Here is a 13227-nt window from a genome sequence, read left to right on the forward strand (position 1 = left end):
CCCTCAGTCTTTTTCATTCAGGACAAAAGCTACAGTGAATACACATCCACAGAGGTGTTCCCACAGATACAGAATATAAAGGGCTTATTTTTCAAGTTTTCCAATTTCTCGTTTGAGAGGAATACACAAAAGTACCAACACCCATTGGCCTTATTTCGACAATATTATCTCAAGATCCATAAGGGTTAAAGAGACCATCCAAACTTTGTACATTGAGGATGAGTGGCTGCTGCCAGCATAATGTTAAATCATGGGGGAAGAGAAAACATGACAGGCATCAATGTATCAGGGAAGTTGGGCATTATGCAGTCTCATTTCCACTGTCTTCCTGGAAAGTATCTTTGCAGTTCCTTGATCTCTGATTCTGATCTGCAAGGATCTCATGGGTTTAGGATGGCTCATTCTCTTAAGGTGAACTCCCCACGGAACTCCACTCATAGGGGCCCTATAATTTCTTACTTCTATTCCAGGGCCTGTTTCTTTCTTTGCTAGGCAGTTCTGACTCTTCTGCTGGTTTTCTCAAAGCAGTAAGAAGTAATTTAAGGTCCATGGTTTGTCACTGCCAAATCTCATATTCCTGGAAAATATTCTCTCTACACAATGTGTGGAATCCCCTCAGTCACAAATATCAAGTAATTGTTTGGCCTTGGGGGTGGGTCTTCATTGGTGGTGCATGCAAGAAGTCAAAATGCCAGCTTTCTTTAGAATTGTAAAATCTTTCCCCAGTCAGGATTAATTACATTTCAATTTTTAGTCCTTTCCTTTCCTGAATTGTTCAGGGCAGGCTGTTCAGTCTCATTAGCCCCAAGAAGCAGTCATTTTTTTAATGGAGCTAACTAGTTTGAACTGTGGATGACAGTTTGCACAACGAGGTGGTATCTAAACCACAACATAATTGCCTACTAGCAAGCTGATCACTATTTGCCTTGCACAATCTCTTCATTATGCAACAATAATGCATTTTTGGGTGTCATCTGCCTGCTGCATCCTTAGTTAACTGTTTTGTTTTTACATAATATCATTTTATGATATAGTTTTGCACATTGTTATTCATGTTTCTATTTTCAACTTTGTACCGTCAATTTTAAAATAGCCTTTTTATGTGCTTCAGTGTATTTTTTGTTTTTTTTTTGTAAATCTATATTTATTAGTTTTAGTGCATCCATATATAGACATCCCAAAACATAGGCAATGACAGGGAAAACATACATCAGCCAATACAGTTGAACAATGCCGCCAAGGTTAGACTGCTGTGGTGAGATAGAATATTATCATCAGTGAATTGTCACATAAGTATAGGAGTATGTGATCGGGGAGAGGTGAGTGAGTGAATCAGGAGCATATTAAAAGCTGTGTGACCACGTACTCATTGGGAGGCACAATCCTGGGAGGCACCCTGTGTTACTTACTATTCTTGGGGAGCGTGTGCAACAGTGTCTCGAGGATCTAGATCTTGTACAGTGGGTATCTTGCTAGCAGCGGGGGTACTTGAGATAGTAGGGCAAGGGCTCGTGTGTGCCTCACCAGCTGAATCTCTATAGTATATAGCAGATATGTAGTAATTGCTCTTATGTGCTCAGGGAGGGCGCATGTTGTTTTTGGCTTCCAATTTTACAACAAATGCGTCCCACGTTTCACAGCTCCCTTCGGTTAAGCCTCTAGATTGCAGTTGGCGCAGTGTCTGCGCCTCCGCTTGAGACCACTGTAGCAAGTCTCGAAGCCATTTGGCATGGGCTTCGGTGTGTGGCCCTTTCCAGTGTGTGGCTATCAGGCGCTTAAATGTGATAAAGGCAAGGTCAATGAATCTGTGAATTTGCTTGTCATTTTTAGCACGTTGACGCAGTCTTAATAGACAGGACTCCAGGCTGAGCATTAGGGCGTGATCGATTATATCAGACGTACATTTAATTATTTGTTGCCAAGCTGCGTGCAGTGGAGGGCAGTCCCATACCATGTGATTGAAATTTTCTACTGGTGCTGTACATCGAGGGCATGTAGGATCTGTCATGGGGAACATTCGCTTAATTCTCAGTGGAGAGAGATAGGATTGATGTAAATAATTGAATTGGGTGTAGCGGAGCCTAGGGTTGCGTGAAACATGTTTAACTGTATAGAGCGCTGCAACCCAGGCCTTCTGTGATAAGGGGGTGGTGAGTACACCTTCCATCGAGCACGAGTTGGCTCTAAGATCGGGCAAGCTGCAGACAACAGAGCACTGAAAGCTTAGATATCACATATTTGGTTTCATTTGTTGGTAGCATCATTGTGAGTAGCTGGGAATATTGTGGTTCCGTGTCCCCCATGTATTCTGTATGAGGTGTCTGATTGCGCAGTATGTCAAAAAAGCACCTATGTGTAAGTCTGAGTTGTCCTTCAGCTCATCAAACTCCAGTAATGTGTTTGCTGAGAAGAAGTCCCCCGCCCTCTCTAGGTTGGCCGCCCGCCACAGAAACATACTTGGATGCTCGAGCACAGTGCGGGCTGTAGGTAAATGGGATATTATTGTCAGCGGTCAATAAGGTATGTTGGGCTGATTGCCGTGTATGTATCTCAACCAGCACATTTTAGCGGTATCCATTAGGATGTTGCCACTAATGTGGGTCCTTTTCTTATTGGTTAACCAAGTGTGTATCGTTATCTGCACCAGGGAACTGTGTATAACACTTTGTTCAGCCGTGCAACTGTCATGCAACCATTATAGCGGCCATTGGGCAGCATAATAGAGTTTAAAGTTGGGCATGCTCGGGCGACCACCTTCCTGGGAACACTGCCTCGTCGCAAACGCCACGCGTCGCCTGTCCTTCACTCACAGGAGATCAGTTAATAAGCTCTGTAGTATTTTAAAGAATGAAAGAGGGAGTACTATGGGAAGTGCCGTAAAGTAGTGTAATAATCTAAGGAGGATCAGCATTTTGGCTATGGCTACTCTGCCCATAGTTGGCAACAGTAACTAACCCCAGAACGCGAGCGAGCCGCGTAAAGAGCGGGTGGCACAATCAATGTTGCCCTCCTTAAGGTCTTTAATGGAGTGATACACTTGCATCCCTAAGTATTTAAAGGTGGTATGACACCACTGTAAGTAGAAGTCAGGCAGAGTAGGTTTTCTATCTATTGGGATAGGTGATAATGGAAATATACAGGATTTAGTCAAGTTTATTCTTAGCCCGGAGATTGCGGCAAAGGAGTCCAACAAGGACATAACTGCTGGAACTGAGGTAGCGTGGTCCCGCAAATATATTAAGGCATTGTCTGCTTATAAGGAGATAATATGGAACGTTTGTATCTCTAATATTCCCCTTGACGCACACTCTGCCGCAACCGGGCTGCCAGGGGTTCCATCGCTATTGCGAAAAGTAAGGGAGAGAGCTGGCACCCTTGTCTAGTGTCCCGGTGTATAAAAAAATCTGTCCGATATAATTTGCCCTGTCTTGACTCGAGCCATCAGGTTAGAGTTTAGAGTAGTGATTCAGGATATGTACCCTGAGCCGAAGCCCATCCGATGTAAGATTGTGGTGAGAAAGTTCCAGTTTAGGGTATCAAATGTTTTTTCGATATCTAGGGATATGGCCACACTGCAATAGTTCGTCTCTGTGGAGCCATGGAGAAGACAAAGCAGTCGCCTGATATTCAGGAAGGTGTTCAGTCCAGGGATGATGCCAGATTGGTCCTCATGTATCAGATGAGGGATTAAGGGGACAAGTCTGTTAGCCATTTTTTTCCCCAGAATTATGCAATCTATATTAAGTAGGGAGAGTGGGTGATAAGAACGCACATCCAAAGGATCACAGCCAGCCTTCGGCCAAACTACTATAATGGCCTGAAGCATCGACTCCGGTAGACGGCCTAGTGCGTGCGCCTCCCTGAACACATCAAGCATGGGCTGCAAAAGGTGGTTCGCATTTGCTGCATAGTATTATACGGGCAGGCCGGTCTGTGCCCGGGGCTTTGTTACGGGCCATTTGCGCTAGCGGTTCGGAGTTCCTCCATGCTAATGGGTTTGTCCAGAGCCTGTGTCTGCCCTGGTTGTAAACTTTGAAGGGGTAGCGCATCTATAAAGGCAGACAATTGCCCCGGTGTGGGTAGTGGGGTAGCTGTGTATAATGATTGACAGTAGATATAAAAAACAGTGTTTATGGCCCCCTGTGTATTAACCATTGTGCCTGAGTCCAGTCTGATTGCCCCAATAGGGGAGTGCTGTGGCGTGTCCTGCAGCAGCCATGCCGGTAGGTGGCCCGATCTGTCTCCTGCTGCGTACTTTCTCATCAAATAGTATCTGTAATCATATGTGCCCAACCGAGTATCTGCTTCCCTGTACGCAGTACGGATATCACGAAGACCCTCAGGGTCATCTTTTCCGCTGGCTACTTCCACCTCTTGGTCATGCAGCTTAACCTCCTAAGCAGACACCTCACGGAGCAATATATGTCTGACGCCCAAGGAGGCAGCCATGCATTGTCCGCGCACCACTACCTTGTGTGCATCCCATTCAATAGCACAGCGAGGCGTTAAGTTATTATTCTATGCAAAGTATGTAGATATGCATTCGGCTAGTTCCACGCGAAAGGGAGGGTCCGCCAACATCTCCACATGCAATCGCCAAGTCGGTATTCACGAAATCGGTCGGCCCCAGCAGAAAGTCACCCTCAAGGGCCAGTGATCAGACAAGGTGCGAGCCAGATAAGCAGAGCAGTGTACTCTCTGAATCATGTGTGCCGGCACCAGCAATAAATCTATTCTAGTGTGGAGGTCGTGGACCAGAGAGTAAAAGGAACATTCACGTCTCATTGGGTATCCCTGCCTCTATACGTCATACAATCCACTTTCTGACGTACAGGCTGTGAACTCTTGAGTGGTATATCTACTGAGCGCATTTGATAGCGGAGGGAAGGAACGATCTAGCTTAACATCAGGTACACAGTGGAAGTCCCCTCCCAATAGACTGTCCACAGCAGGATCGCAGAGCACACCAGGAGTCAGTGTGTTTAGGAAGCTCCCCTGATTGACACTGGGCATGTATAGTCTTACAAGTGTCAGGGGTGCACTATCTAGATGGCCTTCAATTTCGACATACCGACCATTAGGATCTACTTGCGTGCGGTTTGCCACATATGGTACTCCAGGTGCCACCCATATTATCACGCCCCGTGCAAAGGAGGATGTTGCGGTGCCAAATATTTGCCCCTTCCAGTTGGAGCGCAGCTTCCTGAGGGTGGCCTCTGATGTGTGTGTTTCCTGCAGCATGGCTATATGTACCTGTTGGCATTTCAGATATGTGTGAATGCAGTGTCTTTTATGTGGTGTTGCCATACCCCGCACGTTCCATGTCATCACATTGTAACGAGTCGTGAACGTTTGTGCCGGTGTAGCCATGTGTGTATAATGAGCCAGAGAGGCCCTTATTTCACCGGTCCCCTCCCCTGCTGCACTCCACATGATGCGTCACCCCTCATCGTGTGTCTACCGTCTCTCCCCTCTCTCAATTCACGTACAATGTGTGGCTGCAGGAACAAAGTAAAAGCAACAGAGTGAAATAAGTACAAAGGACGGCTGAGCAAGGGCCCTAAAGAGTACTTCAAATCCAACATTGAACTATAACGTTGTGGCGTGGAAGCAGGCATAAGGGTCAACTGGTCCATATGGTGTAGTTCGGGGAGGGAGGGGGAGTGCCCTGCGTACTATCCAAAGCGCTCGACCCAACGAATAATGAGCTTAGCCCTCCTACCCCTCTATGTTGATCCATGGAGCCTGGGACACACCAGCCAGCCAATGGGAACACGCCCTAGGCCACAGAGCATCCACTATGAGATAATGCAGTGGTGTCCGGGGCAAAGCAGGTATAAAGTGCCAATAACCTGTGGGGATCTTTATTCCCGTAGAGTTTATGTCAATGCAGGCGATCTGAGGGTCCATGCTTTTCTTCTATGAGGTTGAGCAGACTGGCTTCAGCCAACGTGGAACTGAAACAAGTGTTCTCAAAGGTCATCAGCAGATCGCGGAGTGAGTGATGGCACCTTGTTAGAGCTCTCCAAATCACTGTGAGCTCTTCGTTCAGAGTCTGAGTCTAGGGACTCCTGCAGTGTCACAAGCGGGTTGGAGGTAAGCTGTGTGGTCTCGAGAAGTGTGCGGGTTTGTTCCTCGTCAACTTGCGTGGGTTTGGTTCCAGCCCCGTGCGACATCTGCGTTTCCTCTTGGAAGTCAGCCATTGCTCTGTAGTGTCTTCCTTATGTTGTGGCTCGGCCAGGGCCTTGGCGTGGAGCCAGGTCCAGAAGTCTTCAGGGGTCGTGAGTATGTGGGTTTTTACACCATCTTGTACTCGTAGTTTCACTGGGTATAGAAGGGTATACTTGAAATTGTTTTCACAGAGATGTTGTTTCGCCGTAAAGAAGGAGCAGCGTTTCTTTTGGACGTCCGCCGTGAAATCGGGGTCGGCAGTAATGTTTGCTCCTTTGAAGTTCCATGGCCCATGTGACCGGGAGAGTTGGAGCACCAGGAGCCAGATGTAGCAAAGGTTTTTATCCATTCTGTGTTTATGGGAAAAAGTGTTCGTACATATGGCCCCAGGTCCCTGTTGCGATAATTAAGGAGGCGAGCTATCAATGGTCTCGGTTGGGAACCCAGTAGAGGCAGTGTGCCCGGCACTCTGTGGGCTCTTTCTATAGAAAAGAGCTTCAGTACTTTATTTCGCAAGACTGTTTCTGTGATCCATTTTTCCAAGAACCGTTTAACGTATTGCACCTTGATCTCCCTTCCGCATCTTCGGCTCTACGCTGTAATGAAGTCCTCTCCGTGCACAGTTGTCGCATGTGGTCCTGCAGGCCCTGGATCGTTGGGCGACATGCTGCCATATCTGATTCAGCTTCTCCTACTCTCTCGGCCAGTTTATGGTGGTCCACTCATAGTAAATTAACGTCTTGCCTGACAGCATACATTTTTGACTCTAGGGATATTCTAGTGTCTAATATGGCCTGCAATAACTCATCAAATTGAGAGGAGTGATTCCGAAGGGTAGCTTCCATTTGTTGCAAGGCATGTGTTGTCCCGTCTGTTATCCTGGTGGTATTCGGGGTTGGCATCTCCGCAGCAGGAGTTGCGGTCGCTTTTAGTTTGCCCATCAGGTTACTTGGCGGTGGGAGCCACTCCCAGCAGGCAACTCGAAGGCTGAAAATGGGAGCAATTATCTCTTGGGCGCGGTGCAACTGCCACTCTCAGGGAAACATGGCACGACCAAACACCGCTCCAGTGTCCGTGGCTCTCCCGAGCTCACTTTCGTCCAATGCGCATCAAGATGCAGTTCAGAGGGCTAGAGGCAGCCCGGTGGCGCAGCCTGAGAGTGGGTGATAAGTGTTAGGCAACTCACTTGTCCTGCAATTGGCTCCTTACAATTCACCCGTCCAATTGCCGTAGGGGGCACAGTGGCATGGGCAAGCTGGCTGCATGTGCACCGGGTGTGAAGCTGACGTGCCTCAGGGCCACACCGCAACATTGCGCTCGATTGACGTGTGGCTCAGTCGCCGGAGCACCCAAGAACACACAAGTCCCCAGTCTGGGCGCAAACTCAGAGGCAGCGAGCTGCGTTACTTGGAGAGAAGTCTCACCGCCACCCACCTCTAGGATCCAACACTGGTATCTGCACTCCGTCCTGGCACAGGAGACCACGTGGGGGCCACTAGGCAGCGTCTCGGGGGGACTCCAGGATCCGGGTGCTTAGATGGTAACGCTGCCGTCCCCTGTGCTTCCGCAGCTCCCCTCACAGTGATCCCCCAGGCCAGAAGGCAGTGAAAGGCAGCCGGGACGTTGCAGTGCAGGCCGATGAGCCCTGTAGGAAAGACCCGCCCAGGCCTGCACCACCAAGTAAAGGGCGCCTCGGCTCCAGCAAGCTCCGCAGTGCAATCGATTGTGATCCGTCGGGTCCACGATCGTCCGGGGGGGGGGGGGGGGGTCAAGGCATGTGTGAGCAGACGGGAAGGCGCAGCAGGCTTCGTGAGGCAGGATATTCATTGCAGCCGAGCGCAGAGCTCCGATTTAAGCTGCTGCCCCAGTCGCCATGTTGGACATGCCCCCTATGTTCTCCAGTGTAATAACGCCATTTAGGCTCTCCTTTACTTTCTCATGTCCCTCCTGTGCTAGAGATTTTTGTTACTGTCCCTCACAATACCATATTGTGCTTTTCAGCCATTTGATATTTATGCTGTTCATTGTTGTCTTTATTTATACAATGTATTTCATGTGAATTAGTTTAAACTGTCCCTTTCTTGCTGCTGCTTTAAACTTTATCCCTCACAAGGGGTGGGGCCTGGTTGTGCACAGCATAACCACTTTTTCTTAAGCTCCTGTAAGCAGGTCTGCTTCGCTCCTTGCTTTGTCTGCACCCGGGTCATTGTTGTTTGTAGGAGACACAGGAAAGATGCAGGGATCATTGGGGTGGCAGCGGCTGCTACTCGGAGGGTCGGAGACGCTGCGCTTCTTGGATAGTGGTAGCAGAAGGGAACCCCTCTGGTTGCAGCTAAAGAAACATGGCAGGTGCTGCAGATTGAGGCTGCAGAGCACAGGCAAGGTTTGTGAGACAGCCTGTCCGATGATTGTCTAGCCTGCTGTGGTACCATCCAGAAGTGGAGAAGAGTGTACCCTGTGTTGGCAGTAGTATGTGTCCTTTTAACCGGGCCGAATACAGATTTGTCCAACGCCTGTGATAGGAGTAGACTTCCCCTGCCAGAGTGGTGCTCATATTGGACCTGGGTGGTCTGCACTGGTGAGTAATGGTGTTGGGCGCTCTGGGAATAGAGATATGCCAGGCAAGCAATCACAACATGAAAATCACAATTTTTTTCAGCCTATGTCGAGGAGGCAGAAGAGGTAGGGAAGAGAACTGAGATCTCCCAGCTGGAGATCTGCTACAGTGACAGACTGAGATGATGGAAGTGCTAGACCTATTGGATCTGGCAATGTCTGAATTAGGAAAAACAGTTTAGAAATGAGGGAGCCTGGAATGACTGGTGCCTAAGCAGGGGTGTCTTAGATGTGTCTACAAGAAGCTGAGAGCAAGACTAAGTCAGTGGAGTACGGTTTTTAGGATTTGTCAGACTTCAGGCATCAGCTGGTGAAAGCTATGGTGGTAGTGGAAATAGAATGGAGGTTTTTGATGACGAACAAGGTGCAGTTAATTTTCATGTGGTGGAAATTATTATGTTAGTTTCTCAAGGATCGACTTGATGCAAACTTTTGTAATTACATTATGACTCCTCCCTTTTCTGACTTTTTTTTTTGAGAAGTCAACATATGGAATTCTTTCGAGACCAGCTCATATAGGTACATGGAAATACAATCATAAAGACTCTTTGGAATCCTGGTGTGAAACATCCTGAAATTGGCAGCCTCACTTAAAGAGAATAAAGAAAAGAATAGCTGTATTCTACTCTGTTTGGAAAAATAGGTTGCGTGTGGATCTCGGCGACCATCGTACTGTCTGAATCTGGCCCTTGACACATCCTGTGTGTTTTTGAGCAAGGAGATCATTGTATTTTCATGTTTTGGCATCTGCTATCTTTGGTGTCTGTTTCTCCCCATACATTATCTCATACAGTATGAAGGATGCAAGTACTATAGCCATTAGCACCTGCAGACCTTGGTTACAAGCAAATACTGTTCTTTCATTCTTTTCCCTTTGGTCGTACTCCTTTCCTAGTCCCACTTTTTTCACCACCTATTTTGTTTCATTTTTTAGGGATGTGCCCGATTGTGAATTTTGAAGGTGGATGTTAGTTGGGGCATCATAACCTGTAAAATATTGTTGTATTCTATTTGCACCCTACCAGCATGTTGAGGCTTGTGACATGTGGATACTGTGTATTTTGAATAAAAACCTTCAATCTGTAAACTGTATCCTCCCATGCATTTTCAGATTATGTCCCTTGCCTTCCTTATTAAACTCCACGTACTTCCTTTATATCTTTATATGGTTTCATTTGCATGCTTCATTTGAATACTATTTCTCACATGATTTTTCTTTTCTGTCCCTAACACACTAAAATTGTGTACTGTTCTTCTCATATTAACTAATTTTGTCACATACATGGCTCGTTTTACCTTGTGCCCTTCTTATTTAGACACCTTGATCCTCGTGGTATTTTTAGATCATCCTTAAAACATTCTTATTTTAATAGTCTCTACTTGATCTTTACTTTTTTTTCTTTCAATTTAAAGCTTTTGCTGGGCAGTGGTGTTGGCACTGTCCGCCTCTATGACACTGAAGCCAAAAAGAATCTTTGTGAGATCAACATTGATGACGACATGCCCAGGTAAACATGGCAGATCCTTCGAAGATTTCTCTAGGTATCCTGGCACGTTAATAGATGATTTGCCTAGGTAACTTCTCTAGTCTGTCTTTTATTTCTAAAGCACGTTGAAGTAACATTTGTATTTCTTGCTTCATTAGGAAATGTTGGAGTCCGGTTCACAATCCCCAACATCTTGTAGTTTATCAACATGCCATGTATCAAACACTCAGGCAATTAATATTTTAATTCCACCACAGTTGCAAAGGAAATCACTTATCTGAGGATTTGGAGCTCTTCATACTTCAGTGCTGGGGTCCAGGGAGAGCCCAGGGTGAGCCTGACATTTTAAGTACAGCGTAAAAAGGTTAGGGAATAGGGTTATGTCCAGGAACAGTGTGCCTTGCCTGGGCAATATGCTAAGGACTGGCATCATATTCTCAGGTTCAGTCTCAGAGATTCACTAGTGCATCATATACCACAGCCTCCACTTGAACCTCGTATATCAAGCACAGCATCCCTCTTTTGCTTCATTTCGGTCTGATACACCCTCATGGTTGCACATTGAGACTTCTTTGGTCTGGTGCAGCTGTATTTTCCCTTTTCAGGCTCATCTGCTAAATACAACTTTACATGCTCAGGTAAATGTCATTTCCTCTGGTTTGCCTCTAAATTTAAGGCGCTGTGTTCCAATTTTTCAGATGGCTGAAAAGACTGAAGGAGTCCCAGGAATGTGGCACATCCCAGGAGGGAGAGCATGAACCTATGTCCCTCCCTCATGGTGGTTGGCAAGCCTTGGATGGGGCATTGTGTTCAATACTACTTGCTAATGTAGTGTAGGCATAACTACTTCCCTTCACTTATTCCTCTCCTCAGCCCTGATCAGTAAATTACTTTGAGCATTCATGTGGGCTTGGAGATCTGCAGAATATAAGCACGGCTCGCTGTTATTGTGGTAGCCTGCCTACTAAGGATTAACAACATTTTTGTTCATCAATATGTACATGTTACATATAGAAGGAATAACTGGAGGATCTCGTTGAGGAAGAGGATTGATAGCAAACTTAGCATTAGCTGTCTAGGTAAGCAAGTGCTCAACTATAGTATTAATCCTGGAAAAAAGATTTTTACGTGCCCTTAAGGAAAAATATCTGTTGAATGTCTGCTTTATAAATAAGAATTCTGAGATAAAATGTTTGGAAACTGCAATACGTTCTACTGTGCACTAGTGTGTGTGTATACGATTGTCTGCCATGACGTGGTTTGGCCGACCCACGCGGCCTTGGTCACATTCATACGTGGTGCCATCGTACTTCCTTTATATATGCATTGCATCATCACATCCAGTGAAAACATAGTCTAAAAGTACCCACCACCTCCAGAAAAAAGCCTTCTAACTTAAGCATATTAACTCATGATTATCATTTTGTTATAAAGACTTGTCTAATAAAGGAATTCATATCACCAGATTCAAGTTAAAATAGACAAATTCCATCATGATGGAGACAATTAACTGAAATCTCATTAGTTCATACATAACTCGCCCGAGGCCACTTTAAAAGAACCTGGGTCACAATTAGTTTATGAAATCACAACAAATGGTATACATTGTTCAGCAATCACAATTCTGCCCAGGTGAGCGTGATTGATCACTAAATCTCAGCGAGTACAGATAAATTCTGCCAGAGTGAGCCATGATTCATCACTAAATTTCAGTGAGTATTAATAGACCATCTACATTATGCCCAAGTGGGCTTATTTCAGTGATCAAGAATCTTGTATGCAATCACATGGTAGAAGAATTAATTCCACAACTAACTGATGACTTTGCCAATATTCATAATTCAAGTGACTCATATTTGACGTTACATGTGTCCCATTGGGGAAAGAACAACTGTAATAATACAAAAAAAAAAAAATCTTCATAAAAAATGTGTTATTCCCTTTAAAAATAAAAAAATAATTGTGGAATCAGTAAGGTTGAGAAGGAGTTGGAACTTCTCTGGAGATAGTACACACATCAACTATGTGAAACAGGGGTGTGGAATTTAATAAAATAATTTACTTGTCCATGGGATAGGCTGCTTCTTAAATATACTTGTCCTGTAATAAATCTACTTGTCCCTTTGGTGTGATGTAGTGCGGCGACAAATAATGACAGCAATCTCATTATGTAAGAGCTCTGATAATTACCTCTCTGATCATGCCAGTGCTTCTACTATAGTAGGGCTTGAACACTTGCAATTTCAATCCCTACTATAGCAATTTCCTTATTTTGCCACATTTCCACAGACCTTCATACTGGGGCTGGGGGAAGCAGTAAGCAAAAGTTCCAGGGCTGGAATGCATTTGAGTTTGCAAAACGAACGTGCATGTTTTAAGGATTTTCACCAGCTCTTCTCTAATCTTTTCCCATAATGAGAAAGTTTGGAAATTAACTCCTGACAATGGCAGAAGTTCTTCCGGATTTGGAAGAAAGTGGTTGGAGGGAAAGTGAACTTGTAAACGCTCAACAGATATTCACATGAGCAAATATACACATGCATATTTGCTTGTGCTAAAATACAGTTCACAAATATTTTCTAGGAGTACGATTTCCTGGTCTACTTCTGTATGTTCTTGTGAATTCATGAAAGCCACTAATTCAAAGACATATACCATGGGTGCACTTTTATGACTTTCTTTAAAGAATTGGGGCGCAGATTTATACTTTTTGACTCAAAACTGTGTTTGCTCAGATTTGTGTCAAAAAGTATAGCGCTGGCCTGCGCCATTCCAGGACACCAGCCGGACACCACATTAATGGAATGGTGCAAGCTGGAGCAAAGGGTGGGCAAACGTAATGGAAAATGACATTAGCCGGGTGGGGGTGGCGGTATGGGGTAATGGTGTTTTGCACCAAAAATGACATTAGGCTGGTTAGAGTAAAAAAAGATGACTCTATCCAGCCTAGCCT

At 45.5% G+C, this 13227-nt stretch overlaps 1 protein-coding gene across 5 annotated transcripts in view; it reads left to right on the forward strand.

Annotated features, from left to right (window-relative positions):
• WDR91 (WD repeat domain 91) overlaps positions 1-13227 on the forward strand; it is a 178295-nt gene that overhangs the window by 93632 nt on the left and 71436 nt on the right. For all 5 annotated transcript variants that reach the window (XM_069227939.1, XM_069227940.1, XM_069227943.1 and 2 more), the window contains one exon: positions 10201-10295. In XM_069227939.1, the coding sequence (XP_069084040.1) occupies positions 10201-10295 (95 nt within the window). The remainder of the gene's footprint in view (positions 1-10200; positions 10296-13227) is intronic.

This window comes from Pleurodeles waltl, chromosome 4_1 (genome assembly GCF_031143425.1).
Source record: "Pleurodeles waltl isolate 20211129_DDA chromosome 4_1, aPleWal1.hap1.20221129, whole genome shotgun sequence".
NCBI classification, from domain to species: domain Eukaryota; kingdom Metazoa; phylum Chordata; class Amphibia; order Caudata; family Salamandridae; genus Pleurodeles; species Pleurodeles waltl.